At 39.5% G+C, this 18378-nt stretch overlaps 1 protein-coding gene across 1 annotated transcript in view; it reads right to left on the reverse strand.

Moving 5' to 3' along the window:
• Positions 1 to 18378, reverse strand: part of GTDC1 (glycosyltransferase like domain containing 1) — a 150785-nt gene that overhangs the window by 99098 nt on the left and 33309 nt on the right. The window contains exon 4 of the mRNA XM_072418120.1: positions 14915 to 15088. Coding sequence (XP_072274221.1) covers positions 14915 to 15088 — 174 coding nt within the window. The remainder of the gene's footprint in view (positions 1 to 14914; positions 15089 to 18378) is intronic.

The raw sequence follows: 18378 nt of genomic DNA on the forward strand, positions 1-18378 counted from the left end.
CCCCAGGAAAGTTGTCAGCACCTTGTTCAATCTATACCATAAAAAATTACAGCAGTTCTAAAGACAAAATAGGGCCAACCTGGTAATAGAAAGGTGTATCTAACAATGTGGCCATGATGGGGTGTACAAATAAATATAATAAATATATAGGTTTAACATATACACGTGCATATATTTTATATCATCCTTGGGACAATTTATCAATTTTAAAACTAAAGTCTATTGGCTGCTTATTTTAGCAAAATTTGAGAATTAAATAAGCAAATTATTTTATTGTAAAATCTGCAGTTTTATTGCTGGACCATTACAAGTATCTTGACTGAGTGACACAGGCAGCCATATCTGCACACGGCTAGATCAATAACAAAAATGAGCTTGAGTGTTAAGGTATCTAAACAGCTGTTTTCATTATTTTGTGTAAATGCGCTGCCAGTGTATCTATCTGATTAGTGACTAAAGTACTCTTCTGTGTCACACGCCATGGGCTCCGCTATGAGAACGCCATCAAGGGCCTGGGAAATGAGTTTACATTGTTGTCTGTTGATGTGCACAAATGTCACAGTGACAGCACATCAAAGCTCAAGACGAGGGATCTGTCAGGCAAGGCTGTCCCCTCCCTCGACAACAGTGCAATCTCCGAAGAGAAGTTATTGAAATCTGGATCAGAGTGACACTGAAGATGGTGAGAAGAGCAGCAATGCCATGCAAATTCTTGGCATTTCATTACAGGGAAATGTAATTTCTGACATGCACAAAAAAAAAAACTATTTTTTAAAGAAGACTCCAGCCAATTGGAAAGCACAATAATTTAAAGGAAGCCCTGCATTTTTGAAAGAAAAACATACTTATTAAACAAGTTTTTTGGAATTTGCAGATTGCAAAAGAATGCTGGTTCCTAAAGCCCAAAAGATGTCTCAAATGATTTTTTGTTCTGTATTGTATGTACCATATCATCTTATAATTTTTTACAGCTCTTCACTAGGAAATAGCAAAAAACAACCTTTTAGTAAAAATTAGTCTTTTTTGGTTTTTTTTCTATTTTATTCTATTTCTACTTAAGTGCTCTATGCTAGACTAGACAACAATGCCTTCTATCACATTTGTCCACAACAGTCCTCTACTCTGATGAAGGTACCAGTATGGTTCTCCGGAGGAGTTACTGGCTGTTTCCAGATTACTAAATAACCAACAAAAGTGACAGATATGGAATAGGGAGGATGCAGTGAGGCAAATACCACCCCCTTCTTCAAGAAAACAGCAGCCTATCTGTACAGTGATCATTTGTTTCTACATTCACCCAAAATGATCATTAACCATCACTTAGGGCATGGGTCCGAGACCTGCTTTGGAATCAAGCAATCCAATGTAGCTCTCTGTGCCAGCCGCTGGGTCACTTGCAGCGCAGTTGGCAGCGGTGAGCGGTACTTGTACTCTATTAATTCTCTATGGGGCTGCCTTCAGGAGAAGCTTCATCTAGCGTCTCCTTAGAGCAGGATTTTACATACTCTTTAACCCACTCTTTAACCCATATCTTGAACCCCTTCCACTGCCGTGCTGATACTATAAAACTTGGAATGCTTAATCTGTAACTTTTGAATCTGCAGCAGTAATGATCCAATCATGATGATCCTTAAGGCATTTCTGCTGTTACAGTGACAACACTTTGTCCCTGTCTCCTAATGTGCCCCCTAGTTGTCATTCAGTTACACAGGATTCTGATGGAGACTAGAAATGGCCTATTAACAACTTTTTTTGCCATCACTAGGAAACCCACCCTGAAAAATTATCATGAAGTCACCACTGAAGTTTCAGGAGCTCAGCAACTAAGGAAAGGGTAAAATTAAATATTTTATTTTTAATACAAATGGTTATTATTGCTGTATATTTTAGCAAACTGGTTTAAAGTTTGAGCTTACATCTACAAAACAAAAAAAATTTTGTAACTTTTCTACATGTAAAGCATTTTATAGCATATTTGGCTACTACAACAGAAACAGAAGGTGGTGTTTCCTAAACTTCCAGCACGACCACAGATCAGCCTTGCCTGACAGATATTCATACTGCAATTTTTATTAAATGAAATGCTTTCGATTACAATACCCCATAAAACTGGCCTTAAAGCACACCTCCTTGTTCATTTTGGACTACCCCCAGTATACAACTGTAGTTTAAGTAATTCCATATGATTGATATCCATGTTTTACTGTCTGTTTCCTGTTACAAGTTCTAGGGCAGCCAGTTTGAAAACGCCAGAAAGGACCGTCAGAATTTCTCAAAACATTCCTACAGTTTACAAAGTGTTGAAAAGCATGAACTGAGCACCTTTGGCTTCGGAAAAGGACCTCCAGCGAAAAAATCATGGCATTGAGGGATTAACACGTTCTCAAATAGCTGCCACAGAGCCTGATTTACTGCAAAATAACATGGCATGGAAGGTCGGCATAAACACGCCATCTGAAAAGGCCCAAAAGTAATTTTTACTGGGGAGGGGACGCCTCTCTGGATTTTGTCGCTCTGTGCCCTGACATGTAGCCGTTATTGAAAGTTAGCAATAAAAAGTGACCTGGGGAGAGCAAAGATTAATATTGGTCAAACTTAAAGTGAGAGTTGGCCTTTTAGTGACATTCTTTAGTGTTACCCCTTGGCCTCATGACTTTTGAAGGCTGGTATATTCCCTACCAATATCCTGGCACACTTCTACTCATCACAGAAACCTCTTTGGAAACAATAGGGGTGTCCACTCCTTTCTATTCTGTATTATTATAAAAACTAAAATGTAAAAAAAAGCAGTAAAATAGGCCAACCTTGAAGGCCAAGCTTAGAGATCCCAGAGTCCAGGAGGTATATAACCCAAAAGATCTTTTAAAGGTCAACTGAATGCAGGCCACCTGGGTTAATACTTACTTTCCTTTGACAGCTAATTGATATTTTTTCAGGTGAAGTCCTAGCTGCCTGCGCTCCATACCATGAATGGGCACCATAGCCATGTTCATTCCTATGGTAAACTATAACCCATAGCGAAACGCCAACATGGCTGTATGTCTGACCGATAGAACTAAATAAGGCCATAGCAAATATGCACTATATAAGGAGGAGGTAAATAAGACCTTGTCAGAGGAAAGATTACCAGACTGGAAGGAAGGTAAGTAACATTTCCAGTGGGCTGCACCGCAGGTGGGTGGGAGATTTATAAAAGGACAACTCAATATACGGTAAAGCTCAGCTATAGATATCCTTTTTCCTCTAAGTGTAGCCCATATACTATTTCAAATACTTACCTCCAGTCCCACCCGCGATGTGCCCAGTGCTGCACAGCTTTTTCAAGAAAAATATCCCAAATGGGCCTAATGCCTAATAGGCATACATGGGCAGCATGCTTGGCTCAGTGGCTAGCATTCTTGTCTTTGCAGCACTAGGTAACAGGTTCGAGAATTGTCCTTAGATCGTCTTATTGACATATGACTATGGTAAGGACGTTATATTGTGGGCTCCACTGAGGGACAGTCAGTGACAGGACAATGGAAAATTTAAAGCACTAATGAGCGAGTAATATAAGGGAACTATATAAATACAAGTTAATAATAATGGCACAGCACCATTTAATCTAGATAACTGACAACAAGTACAAACCAGCTATTGGAATAATTAAAGCAAGTGCATACAGCACAGGATCTAGTTAGGATATATTTCTTATATTGGTTATATGGTGCCTGACAGTGAGAAACTTGGGATTAAAGCTGTGTGCACACGTTCAATAAATTCGAGAAAGGATCATTCACGATTCTTTGTATTGAGAAAAGACTGAAAGATGCACAAATGAGCGTTCTACATATAGCGCTGTTCTGTCCTATAGAGAGGGAAGGGGGGAGAACGAGCGAGCGGTACCCCACTGCACTCTCTCACCTTCATTTGTTTTGCAGTCGTTCACCATTCCTGGATCCGCAAGGACAGAGCCATGAACGACGTCGGAATGAATGCTGTACACACATCAGATTGTCGTCCGATACCAGCCCTGACGCAACGATAGGACAAAAATCATCAGATGTGTGTACGTAGCCTAGGTATTTCACCATGCAGGCTAAACTGACGAGGGCCAAGGGTAAGATTTAAAAGATGACTTTACTAAAAATGAAATTACTAAAGGCTTCTAATGGTACTTCTGTAGTAATGTCACCATGCAGACTAAACTGACGAGGACCAAGGGTAAGATTTAAAGGACGATTTTACTAAAAATAAAGTTACTAATGACTCCTATTGGTACTTCTATAGCATAAGTACCAATAGGAGCTTTTCTTTATACCCCATCAACAAACATTTTTTTTTAAGGATTGAGCAGACAGCTTTTAGGTATCATTAGGTTGGGTACTGCTGGGTACTCCAATCCAAAAAGTGCACACAACGTACAAATATGTAAATTTACCCCCTGATTTTTATCCCAAATGCAAGATTCTTTGAATTTCACATACTCTCCATATCAATCATGCACCCAAATAGGCAACCAGCGAGTTTCAGACAAACTACAAGTTTTACTGGCCTGGCACAGCCTAAAGGGACTTGCAATTCTTCAAAATCTGTCAGGATGTCGACTGCCAAACCATACACTGAAGTATTTCAATAACTCGTGTGCTTTACAGGAACAGTTAACGTGTACTCATGGGAGTAGCTGAGGGCCTTCTGCCACAAGCCTTCGCCCTCTGTGGCTTCTCACATCACAGTCTAAGAAAACATGAGCAGGATTATTGGGAAAGCTAAGAAGCCCAGCAGAGACCCTCAGTGACAAATGAGTTAGCATCATATGTCAACAGGACTTCCTCCTCGCAGGATCGGTTAACATTAAATTTCACTCTGTTAATGTCCAGCTCTCCGATTGATAAGTCTTTCTGACAGTGCTCAGAATGATATCTCTGTTTTGAGCATGGCTAAGTTAATACCTGAACTAATAACGCAATGGAATCTTTTAGATACTGAACAATAAAAGTAGCCATAGACATAAATTAGTAGCCATTACTGCCAAACCAACACCATATGCATGCACAGATCACCCACATACGCTAGGAAGTACGGAGCATAGCTACTGCTAAATATCTAAACAAGGCAATTGTTTTTTCCCAAAAACTATTTGTTCTGACCCATAAGTATAAAAAAAAGGTAACAGAGCTAGACTGAAATCTTCCAGATATGAGAAAAATCATTCCACATCCAGTCTAGTGAGCTTGTTCATCATAATGTTCTTTATAAAGGTTGCTGAAAAGCAAGCTCATAATTATTTTGTCATCAGCATAGAAACGTGCATACGCACTTTAATACTTGATCAAGCACACGCAATAGATAGAAAATGATCGTTGCCTGGACAGATCCGCCAGGACTGTCGTTCATTGATCTGTCGTTGTGCACTTTTTTGTCAACAATTATCGAACGATCAGTAATTTATCCTACGTTTCCAATGGCGATTATCTGGCGTGTATACTTAGCCTTACACACCTTTTGTTTTGAGCTGCCTGGAATGTATTTAGCCATTAGAAACTGAGCTTTAAAACGATAATTCTAATGCGATTTTAGCACCATCATAAAAAACGCAAAAAGCTCCCCCCAAACAAGAATTTAAAAAAAACAAGCAGAATGGCAAAGCCAGTTATATCGGTTGTAGGTGAACTAACTGGCCTTGAAGTTTATTTCAGTCGTTGCTCAATGCCAAAACAAACCTTGCACTAATTTAGTGATATGCACAGATCCAAGTTTCACATTTCATCAAATGCCGGTAATCTGTGCTATCAATACAAACTGCATTTTAATGAAAAAATTATTTTCTCCACTCCACTTCTCCTCCAATGCTCTGGAGTTTAATAATTCGTTCATGCTGCAGAGCAAGAATGTTTTACAAGACATTTATCCTCCAGAGAAATTTTAGCACAAACACAATATACAAGCTGTGTGGGAATGCTCCGAACGCAACATGAGTAAGGCTCGATGTATTCATCGAACAACGTCACAAATTAAAACATACACGTGAGCCAAAATCACCCCTTTTTATTTTATTTCTTAGTTATGGTCAATTTAATTATAGAAACTGCTTAGACTACCTACTGTGATGTTAGGAAAAACAACTCTGTTGAATATATTAAAAGTATTGTATCATGAAAAGAGAAACCTGGGTAGCCACTGATAACCTCTTTCTAAAATGCTAGCTGCCTGGCTGATTTTTTGGTTTCAGTCTATCAATGGCATGGATCTAGCATGCAGTGATTAAAGAGGAACTAAACCTAAATAGGAAAAAAATGTAAGCAGGACGGATATTTATTGCAGATGGGACAGACAATGTCCCTTATGCAATAAAACAAACTTACCTGCCTGTCCGCTGTCTTTTCTTTATTTGTACACTGAGCTGTGCATGCCCAACTCCGTGTACAGTCCCGGGTATCCTGACATACCCTGGCTGCCATGAAAGAGTAATCTCCCATGCATGTGCATGCATGGGAATTACGACACCACAGTTTGACCAATCAAGATGGCTGAGGATCCGGAACCTAGAAGTAGACTGGGTGAAGATAGCTGTATGATCTTATGCTGATCTTACTGCACATCTGTGAGATTGGCACTTTTTTAATGGCTTAAAAGCCCCTTCTGTGCATGCCTGATAGTGGGCATGCGCAGAAGGAAAAGCCAATAGCCTCCTAGGATACGCCATGTATTCCAGGAGGCTTTGCTGTTGTGGTAAAGACAGAAGAGGAGGGACTTTTTTGCCATTTAAAGAAAAATATTACAACCACATTTTCACTTTATATAAAAGTTTTATCTACCCTTCCATATAAAGTAAATTTGTGGTTATAGGGCCGCTTTAAAGCATGTTTGTAGTGGGGGGTATATCATGAGCCTGAAGCTGAAATACTATCTGGTCCCTCAATAGACAAGAAATGTATGCAAACTTTGTGAAATGCATGCAGTGTATATACTCCAATATAGAAATCACATTTCCAACATATAACGCCAATGTTTACATGAAATTTCCAGTCAATGCACAATGTTTCAGGCAAAGGGCCCAGTTTAAATTCTCAGCTATGAAGATCTCGTAGTGTAACTTAACAATTTGTCCTGGGATCCTTACATTACTATAATGTTATTATGCTACAGAGACCATACAAATTCTGTAGGTTCTATGAGAAGCAGAATGCAGGAATGTTCCCAAGGAAGAGCTTATTACATCCTCGCTCATGAGAAACATTACACAATAAAAAAATGTGTTGCTCTTTGAAGAAGTAAAAAAAAAAATAATAATCATTTAGTCTTTTCTGATTGTAAATATACATGTAACAAGGTCTTATGCAGAATATTCAGCACTGTATCTGAATGGCTTGTGCGGTCTACTACTGTTCTGTGTAATAAGACACAAGAATGGCTGACAGCACTGGAAGACAGGAAGTCAGTGTGTCTTGCAAAATCCGTTCGGGCTTATAGAGGCTTCTGGAGCTATTACAGGTTCGGCTGTTTAGTGGCTATTTAAGGTGGATAGATGTTCATTTCCTGTATGACTTTATAGACTTGGTGGCTAAATATATTATGAAATGATTTCATGGCAAACTGAATAGAGTAGCCATAGCTGCAGCTGGAAAATTCAATTCTGACCTTTCATTATGTTTTTTTTTTTTTTTATTAAATGTTTCTAGTATAATACAAAGTCATTTTTGGGTTATGATGTCAGGATGACAAGAGTCATCCTGACATGTCATTGGGATCATCCTGCTCATCCTGAGATAAGGACAGAACAGGGTGCTCAGGGAAATTACCATGTTGGTGGTTATACAAGGGGGTGCTGAGAAGTTCCTGGCTTTGCCCCAAAAGAAGAGAGACAGAGTTATGAAATAACACATTTATTCAACATATTCCCCCCTGAGACTGATGTATTTGGTAGTTGTAGCTTTTCTAGACCATTCAAATAAAAGTCCTTTGGTTGGGCTGCAAACCAGCTTTTAGCAGCATCTTTGACGTCATAAATGTTCTCAAAATGTTGCCCCTTCAGGTGTTTCTTCAAATTCGGGAACAGATAATAGTCCGAAGGGGCCAGGTCAGGTGAGCAGTGGGGATGGTGGACCAATTGGAAACCCAGGGTGTTCAATTTGGCAGCCACAACGTTAGACGTGTGCAAAAAAAGGATCCTTTTGGTCAACTTTCCACGGCGTTTTGTCTTGATTGCCTCCTTCAGCTTGTCCAGGAGGTTAGCATAATACTGTCCAGTGATACTAGAGCCCTGAGGTAGGTAGTCCACTAACAGAATACCATCTTTGTCCCAGAAAACGGACGTCATGAATTTTTTGGACGATTTCTGGGTTCAGAACTTCTTCGGCCGCAGGGACCCGCTGTGGCGCCATTCCTTTGACTGTTCCTTGGTTTCAGGATCATAGATGTGGAGCCAGGTTTCATCCTCAGTGACTAACCTAGCCAAAAAGTCCTGTGCAGCTTCAAAATGGGCCAAAACCGCTTTAAATGCTTCAACTCGTTCCTTCGTCTGATCACTGTTTAAACAGCACCCACATCGCTGAAAGCTTGCGCATGTCTAGGATAGTGGTGATAACAAACTCAACACGCTCCCGTGAGATGTCAAGTATCTGGGCTATCTTTTTTTGCGGATATTCGCCGGTCCTCAATAATCAGCTAATGGACAGCATTGCAGGTTTCCAGGTAAGTTGAGGCTGGGGGGCGCCCACTGCGGGGCTCATCTTCAACGGTGAAAAGCCCAGTTCTGAAACGAGATATTGTCACAAACCTATGTCTAAATGAACCTTATTGCACATGCTCAGTTTGCACTGCACTTTGCACATGCTCAGTGCGTAGCCTTACTCTGCACATGCCCAGTGTGAGCTCCAATCAGAGACTAGAGCAGCACTATATGAAGGCTCCCTGATTTATCTGCAAAACCTTTGGACATTAACCAGCATTGTTATCTGCCCAGTCATTGGACACTTACCACCGTTTATCTGCAAAGTCATTGGACATTTAACACTTCTGTTTGTCTGCAAAGTCATTGGACATTTACCAGCACTGTTATCTGCCCAGTCATTGGACATTTACCACTACTGTTTATCTACAAAGTAATTGGACATTTATTACTGTCTTTTCTGCAAAAAAACTAAAAGGGACATTTACCCCTGTTAACCAATACATGTGTGTGTGATCTCCAGGTTAATCACCATCAAGATTCCCTCAAACAGAGCTCTCCTTTCTGAAGGCTGACAAGATATCCAGGTTTTGACAGTGCTGTAGGAAGGACACTTCTCCCCCAGTGTTTGTGACATCTCAGTGTGAATGTCCTTTGCTGACTTTCCCTAAAGAAACAAAAACTTCATGATGGCCCTTAACTCCAATGACGTGAAACTTGCTTGTGCCTCTGCCATCACAGCTTCTCACTAAAAGAAAAAAAACAGTTTAAAGAATCGCGAAGACCTGATATTTGCAAAGTTACATACTAAGATATTAGGCTGTCATATGCCCCCACACTCATTTTTTTATTTCATCTGGAAGGGGGCAAAGCCAGGAACTTCTCAGCTCCCCCTCGTAATGCTCCAGTCATGAACTGGGGGAAGAAAACGGCATAGCCATATAGCTTCAACTGTAGCACAGAACAAATACTGTGCATATCTCAGCAATGTACAGACCAGTAGTAAACAAATCAAATACTGGATATGCATTTAGTTACCTGCCTGTAGTTAGGCTTTAAACTACAAAAGGGTACAAAAATTAAGTTTTCCTTTAAAGTAATTACTAAAAGGGCAGGTATAATGTAATTTCACATGAGAAGCCAGAACAACAGAAGCCTAAAAGATTTGGTGATAGGGAAAGATTTAACAAGGCCACTTACACAAGGCCTTGAGAAAGGCTGCAGTGTATGATTTCAAGTACCTCCTTGTAAACAGTTAAGTGCCACATCTACTCAGTACGGCACTTAAGCCTTTAAATAATACAAACTCCATTGCTATTGTGCGGCAATACAGGAGGATTAGACTTCCCTCCCCTATTCTCAAACAAGAAGAGACTGCTGAGAATGAGGTTAGCGTGTCTTTTTTTTTTACATTTCTTTACCCAGTGTTTGATTAAAAAAAAAAATATAACACATTTTAAAAAACTTCTTTCCGCTGAGTTTTGCTCAAACACGGCTTTTCCATTACCCAGGCATGGATTAGGGTACGCCAGAGGAAACAAGCGTTTGTGGTCATATTGTTCTCCGGCTTCTAAAAAATGCAAAAGGTGTATTGTAAAATAGTAGATCAGTAACTGGAACAATTTTATGTGTGCATTAAATATTCACAATAACTCTCCAACTAGCCGCTGAAAAGCTTCAGTGATATTATGTTCCTGGATGGACCTGGGTGAGGGACAGAATTTGATGCGCTTTTTACACTGGATGTTTGTACAGAACAGCATTTAGGTCGGTGCTGTCCAAACAGAAATTTTTTGTTGCCATATCAACTAAGGCATTTTCCTTGTTAGAGTTTTCACAGCATCAAAAGGCATCAATCTCTTCCTGCTCATTGTACCTGTTTTGTCTGCATAAGCCCCGAATGCCTGTTCAACGCTTTATCGTTTTCAAGACTTTCCGAATCCTTAAGTCAGAAAAGGTCTAGATGTACTGTAACAATTTAATAGGAAAGGTGGGGGGGTGACAATAGGCAAAGGGTAAGAAGTACAAGTACGGTAACTAGAGATGCACATATCAGTAGCACACCCTCACACCCACCTAATTTCAGGTCATTCTGACAAGCAATGGTTTCAGTCTTGCCTACCCCTTTTTGCCTCTTGTGCATTTCTATTAGCCAAAAGGGCTGACCATCATAGTACAATGATGCCTCAGACTGTGCCCTGAACAGGAATGTTCAGGTGGCAAATTTAGCTTTAAGTGCCAACACTTTCTAGAAGCATCAGCATTTTGTCTGGTTATAATAGGGAAGTCTGAGGCTCACTTTTAGGTAGACGCTTCAAACGTCCAATAGTTTTGTCCCTTTCCCTCAGTAACAAAGTTCTATCAAATAAACTTTTCCAAAGACAGTGGCTGCAATAGTTGCCTTTCCATTTTACAAATTGTATTTTATTGTTCCAGTTTTGAAGCTAGCCCACTTGCTTTTCAAATCAACAAGCCAGAACAGGTATTGTGTTCCTTATCTACAAGTTTGTTTTAAGTCAATGGCTAAGAAAGTATTGGATCAACATAACATCCAAGTATCTAGAAATTTTAGAATCAGCTGGCAATGGGACAAGCCCCGACCTATCAATAGGTGTATGTTTGTTTTTATGGTAAGTGACTCATGAAGTAGTAAAGTCTAATGAGAAAGACGACCTGATGGCAAGCATCTTCAAATATAAGTCTTCCAGGCTTTTAAGGAACACTGGAGTATAGGTCTTCCTTACCTCTACAAGTCCTGGTTATTGAAGTAATACTCAAATTGGTTGCATCACTTAGGTTAGCTTCTAGTTCCTCTGATAATCCTGTAAACAATGTACTTTCTGTTTCCTTGTGGAGACATTTACTTACTCCACTGTATCCATGGAGGGAGTCATGCTTATCACATTAAACTCCCGTTCAGATTTGGATTGCATTCATCTCTATTAGTGAAGAGGACGTGTGAAGTTTTAGCTCACACGAGGCAGCGTAGAAGGAATTTAGATCCGTTTCAGTTAAATTCACAGGAAGTGACAAGGACCATGCATTTCTGACAAAGTCAGCCACCACATCTGAGGACTGGTAAGATGCAATCGTGTACTACATCACCACAATTTAAAGGTAAATGAGGCTCAGGATGTGCATGGCTCCACTGAAGTTTATTATTCGTATAGACCTAGAAAAATGGTTTGTGCTAAATTTTCTTACTTTTTGGTAAACCTGTCAGGTCCTGCAAGTAAATAATATAGTGGGCTTTAACCATTATCTTTAACAGCAGACCCCCTTCCTTGCCAACTCTTCACTACTGAGATATTCAAAGGTCCAGTCCTAGAAACTGCATGGCTAGAAGACACATGGCAATAAACTAAAGAAACAATAACATGCTGGCTTCCTAGACCCAATAGAAACGTTAGTGGAGCGGTATCGCCATCAGAATTTCCAGTTCTTCCATACTGCTGTGGCCAAAACAAAGACAAATGATTGCATTATGATTACTTTATCTTATTGTAGGAGACAGAGACAGAAATTTGTTGAATGGATTTATGGTTTAGGTGGTGTGAACGTTCATTGGATCCTAAAGTAGAACTAATGTCCCACTTTTAACATGGGTCATTCAGGCTGGTGGGTATTGCAGAAAGAGAGGTGGTGTCCCTTCAATAACTGCCGGTTTTGCATCCAGCTATCAGATTTTGCTGAGCTACGCATGTGCGGCGCAGAGTTGGTTGCCAGGGAAACCCAGCTTCCCATGCGTGTGCTAAGAATGAATGAAATCTTGGTTGCATGTGCAGGAGTTATGTGACCCAGAAATGGCCAATCAAGATGGCTGAGGATTGTCTTTGGAAAGTACAGTAAGAGGACGATGGAGGAGGATTGAAATGGAACAGGGATAGGTTAGTATAGTGGGATTAGTTCCGCTTAAGCTAGCAATACATTATTACACTTCATTTGTTTCATTTTAAACTCTAGGGACCTGTTTGATAAAAAAAATTGGCCACTGATTGAAAATCAAGAAGTGTTTGGTAACACTGGGTACAAGCATTCCAGCATGCATGGAAGCTATAAAAATATATAAATTTGTGAAATACCAATGCCAGAAAGATACTAAAGAGAGCTTATATGGCTACAATGCTGTCAATTCCTTTGTTCATCATGAATTAACCTTTGCCACAGATGCAATGAAAGAACTTGACACAATTCCATGGCTGCCAAAAACAGAAATACCTTTGAAAACTTGGTAAATAAAAAAAGAAGCTGGATAGCACAAAAAAGGGTTAAGGAAAAAAGAAATAAAATTAGAGGTCAGACATAGCACAAAATAAATCACCTAACTTCTTTTAGCCTTGAGAATTTTTTTTTCTATTTTATTTTGCATCTCTGCAAAATTATGCATTTTAAAAAGACTGCAGGCAGGGAAATGATTGTCAGTCATGCAAATAATCACTTACTTACACTATATGCGTTTGGTTTGGATAAAGCAAATTACCATTTGAAAATAACTCAAAAACACTCAGGGCTAAGAGCTGGCTTTATAAATCTCTGTTTGGCCACAGCAATCCCTTAACCTTTCTCGTCTCAATTTCCACTCAGCTAGTTACAGAGGCGCGGTACAATTCGTTAACTAAATGAACTCAGGGGCTATTCACATAGCACACACAATTATTAGACAAAGTACGCACAAAGGACAAGGTCATTAGAATTTTCTTATGTGTACATGTACCTTCTTGCCTTATGTAGTAATTGTGGCAAATCTTCATATATTTTTTTAATGATATTTTGAGCCTATGTAAAAAGTACAACTAACAACCGGGCTATTACATGTTATTTAAATCTTCAATACATTGTGACTAATGAGCTGCTAAATATAAGGAAAAATTTGTTAAATACTGCAGTTAGGTGGCTCAAAATGCAGTTAGTACTCAAAATGCTGTTCTGCTGGATACTAGTTACACCTAAAGGATTAGGGTTTTTAGGGTGAGGAATTAATTTCCTCCTGTGTCAACTACTGATCAAGGAAAAAAAGTATAGGATGCATACTACAATATTCTCCCCAGAAATGTATTTCAGCTGGATGGGAAGAAGCTGTGGGCCGGTGGTCAAAAAGTGTGTGGGGCAAAGCATGACAAATTTAGTGTTCCCAGTTGTTCCCATAGGAATCCAGTAAACCATATAATTTTGTAAGCTTTCCATCATGTTAATTTTTTCCAACTTTTTAATGCTCACCCTCTTAGTATGTCCAATTGTTCCTTTGTCTTTGTAATATGCCCCAACTGTCCAGTACCCCAACTTTTAGCAACCACCCAAATACAGCCAGGTGGATACTGAAAATTGCCAGGTGGTGCTCCCAGCTATATGGGGTTGGGGAGAACACTGTTTTAGCTAGCATGGGTCAGCTTCCATACTAAGTGTTATCAGTAATATACAGAAAGCCCTTTAAATAGTAGGAGATTGGCTGGATCAATTGATATTTGTGGTACATATAAAAAAAAGCTATTTTATTAGGGAAAGAGGAATAAAGACCTAGATTGTAAATGCTAAGCATCACCTAACCTGAAAACTGAAACTTGAAAATTGAAAACATTGTGTGTCATAGGCCTGCCTGTGAGGGAGTGTCATTTTGAAGCCTTGAATTTACTGTAATGATGCAGGAAGCAGCCAATCATTTTTATTTTAGTAGTTTTTTCTCCATCACTAATGAGTACCCACGGTTCGGTGAAAACTAAGAATTCAGCATGGGGCATGTTAACAAAAATGGTTTCGTCCTTTTTAATGCTCTGCCAGACCGAAGTTCAGTCTTCAACAAGTGAAATGCATGCTCATTTGGGTTCAGATTAGGTTACTGACTTGGCCATTTAGGAATATTCCACTTGGAATTGCCCACACCAGCCCATGAAATAGCCTTTCAGTCAATTGTCCAATTACTTTTGAGCCCCTGAAATGAAGTGATTGTGTAAAAAAAAAGGCTTTAGTTCCTCACGTTTTAATGCAATCTTTTTGTTCAACCCACTGAATTAAAGCTGAAAGTCTGCAGTTCAACTGCATCTGAGTTGTTTTATTTAAAATCAATTGTGGTAATGTACAGAACCAAAATTAGAAAAGAGTTGTCCCTGTCCAAATACTAATGGACCTAACTGTATATTTGTCCTACCTTGTCCTTAAATCCTAATAATACTAAAAGGTAATTCAAACATGGAAAGTATTTACCTTGTATGAGAGTAAAATAAAGGGACAAAATCATAACAATAACTGCAAAAAAAGTAATTACATTACCGGCTGACATCAGGAAACCGGATTGGAAAGTAAATGACGCAACACTTCGGCCTAATAATCTGTTCCATATGACGTGGTCGATGGTCTGGTATCATCTTCAGAAAAGTGGCAATAGAAGTTAGGAAAGACTCCATGTTGAAAGCAGAGTTGAACACCACTATGTCAGCAACCAGACTGCAAATAAATATTCAGAATAAGTTCAGGCATCCATCTCAAACTTTCATAACTAAAGGGACTATATACAAAAAATACAAAAATTAATTTTACCTCCTATATACAACAACACCAAGGCACCTCAAGTGGCAGTGTTAAGTTTATGAGCTACTTTGCAGGTAAAATGTGATTTCAAGAATATGTGTTACAGCTTTAAAACTTTAAAAGACCATCTCAAAGACCATATTCCCACTCACAACACAATTCCCATTTTTTTAACCCCCTATTCACTCCCCTGAAACAGAAGTCATGTGTCCCCTATGGGCATGCCTTCTGAGGAGACTGGGGAGACTGGTGATCCAGCGTGGTTGTCTATGCTTACTGCCAACTGCTTGCCTCTATGTAAAGTCTATAGACTGCAGTCTTCTGGAGCCTGTGACCCTACCATTCAACAGCCAATAAAAAGTGTTCACATAACTAGGAGCAGAGTAGGCACCTGAAGAAGGGCCCTCCAAGCATGAGTGAAGAAAAAAGGATCTAGGACCACAGATCTAGGTGAGTATTTGGGACTTTTGGATTTTCTTGTTCAGTCATTAGTTACAGGGGGTGGAGGTTTTGTTTGGAGAGGGGTGATTTCATGTCGGAGTCCAGTATTCTCCCCGGAATTTTTATGAAGCTGGGTGGTAAGAAGATGTAGGTGGGTAGCAGCCCCTGTACTGTTAACTGAACTTTTTAGTAACCACCCAAAACTAAGCTCATGGTAGAAAAAATGGCCATTTAATTTTCTTAAAAAAAAAAACGAAACCATGATATTATAAAATATAAGCTAGTTCTATATTTTCCTATTGCTATCCCCTGGTTCTATAATCAAAATGATGGCATGACGTGGTTGGACTTCTCAACTTTATATTTAACATTGAGAGAGACTTACAACATGATTTACCATGATAATGCACACTGCACTTTGGAAAAACTGAGCACAATGATAGAGAACTGAACTTCCCAAGACATATAAAGAGCCAGTATGCCTCCCCCCACCCAAGTAAACACATAGAATAGACCATTTGGATACCCCCGATGTACTATATACATTTTTTGTAGACCAAGAGCAAGTAATGCCGCTGTTTAGTATTCATTTTTTAGCTCTTTAATTTATACAGCCTCTCTGCATAGCATATTAATTTTATTTACCATAAAGCATAACAATACAAGCCATAAGACACACGTATGGAGATGATTACCTCAAAGACTAAACTTCCTCCCAGCTACCATACTGTCATGTGCTTGTTATACTAAATAATAAAAGATGGCAGTAATGAAGAATTTATCATTGAATATGTAGTAACAGACAAGGACCACTCAGACCCTCTCTTGGGAGGAGTGTGAAGCACAATAAAAATCACCTACCCATAGCTAAAAAGACCAGTAAAAGAACAACAATATCCTCCTAGTATACTGCACATGTAGGAACAGATTTATTGAAATCGACCTTTGGCTTTATATGACATTGGCTTATACTCTACACTGTGTAATGCAAGGGAGAAAATGTTTATCTTTTCTTATCTGTTTATTATCATATAAGGTATAAAACATTTGTTAGATCTGTTAAATTATTTCATACCCAATACCTGTTATCACTGACAGTTTTTGAAAGCTGTCGTGTACCCTGTGCAGTCTGCAATGTTATCCCAAACAATGCTATCAGAAGTATTTTGGTACCACAAAACATCTCCCTGTGTGTTATGAAGAGGGAAGGTGTTCCATACCCCTAACACATACATCTGTCCTAGTATGACAATAGACAACTAGACATGCAAACCAAAAGATAAAAGAAACTCGGCTCAACCTATATGATGGCAGTGAAGATTCCACCTTCAATAAACCTAAGATTGTTAGTACAACATATCCAATAATGTAAGGGCAAGACCCTGAGCCAACACCAAGGCCAATAGCATTTTGGAGTACCTACATGAACGGTGAATGCTATGCGCAGCTCAGCACTGGTTGCCAGGGATATCTGGCACATCCCGGCTTCCCAGATTTAAACGAGTTCTGTAATCCTAGCACAGCCAAGCTGGTAGGCAAAGATGAAGGTAGATGGCATGGGGATAGGTGGGTAATAGTAATAGTGGGTTTAGTTCTGCTTTAATGGCAGGATCCAGAGGTTATCTTTTAATGACTTTTTAATGACTTTTAAAACTGAAATAGAACTTATACCTAGGATATCTGAGCACAGAGATCTCGCCTTTGAAGCCTAGAATACCTATAATCTATGCTTTTGTAAACATTTTGCCATTTGTAAACAGTAGTGATGAAATCTGTCTGCTCAAAGAAGTCAGGGGGTAGACAGGAGATGCAGCTTCCAGTGGTCATAGGTGAGGATTCTGCTGGACTAACATCATAACCACAGAATGCCACTGCCCTGTCTCCTGCTATCAGAAGCTACACCTTTTGTTTACCTTTCAATTTTTTTTTTTTATTTAGGTAGAAAATGACATCTCTAGTCCTTACAAGTCCCATCTTGGACTGAAGAGGGCCTAGGTCAAAACTGATAGATCTCCTTGTCACCACCCACTGTGGCTGTTCCTTGATTTCAGGATCATAGCCAGGTTTGTGGAGCCAGGTTTCACCCTCAGTCATTAACCTAGCCAAAAAGTCCTGTGCAGCTTCAAAATGGGCCAAAACAGCCTTGGATGCGTCAACTCGTTCGTTCTTCTGATCACTATTCAAACGTTTCAACACCCACTTCGCTGAAAGCTTGCGCATGTCTAGGATACTAGTGATAACAAACCTTACACGATCCCATGAGATGTCAAGTATCTCGGCTATCTTTTTTAGCATCGCAGGTTGCTGGGTCAGTTGAGGTTGCGGGGCTCATTTTCAATGGTGAAATGCCCAGTCTTGAAACGAGATATCCAGGTTTTTACAGTGCTATAGGAAGGACACTTCTCCCCTAGTATGACATCTCAGTGTGAATGTCCTTTGCTGACTTTCCCTGGAGAAACAAAAACTTTATTAAGCCGTAACTCAAACGACGTGAAACTTGCTTGTGCCTCTGCCATCACAGATTCTCACTAAAAGAAAAAACAGTTTTAGGAATTGCAAAGACCTGATATTTGCACAGTTACATACTAAAATATTAGGCTGTCATATGCCCCCACACCCATTTTTCTATTTCATGTGGAAGGGGGCAAAGCCAAAAACTTCTTGGCGCCCCCTCGTAAGCGGTAGAGAAAAAACCTGATGTGATGTGAAAACTAACTGCACTTTCGATATCAGCATACCTATTTTAGTGTAAATAAGCTTAAAAT

Source organism: Pyxicephalus adspersus, chromosome 7 (genome assembly GCF_032062135.1).
Source record: "Pyxicephalus adspersus chromosome 7, UCB_Pads_2.0, whole genome shotgun sequence".
Taxonomy (NCBI): Eukaryota; Metazoa; Chordata; class Amphibia; order Anura; family Pyxicephalidae; genus Pyxicephalus; species Pyxicephalus adspersus.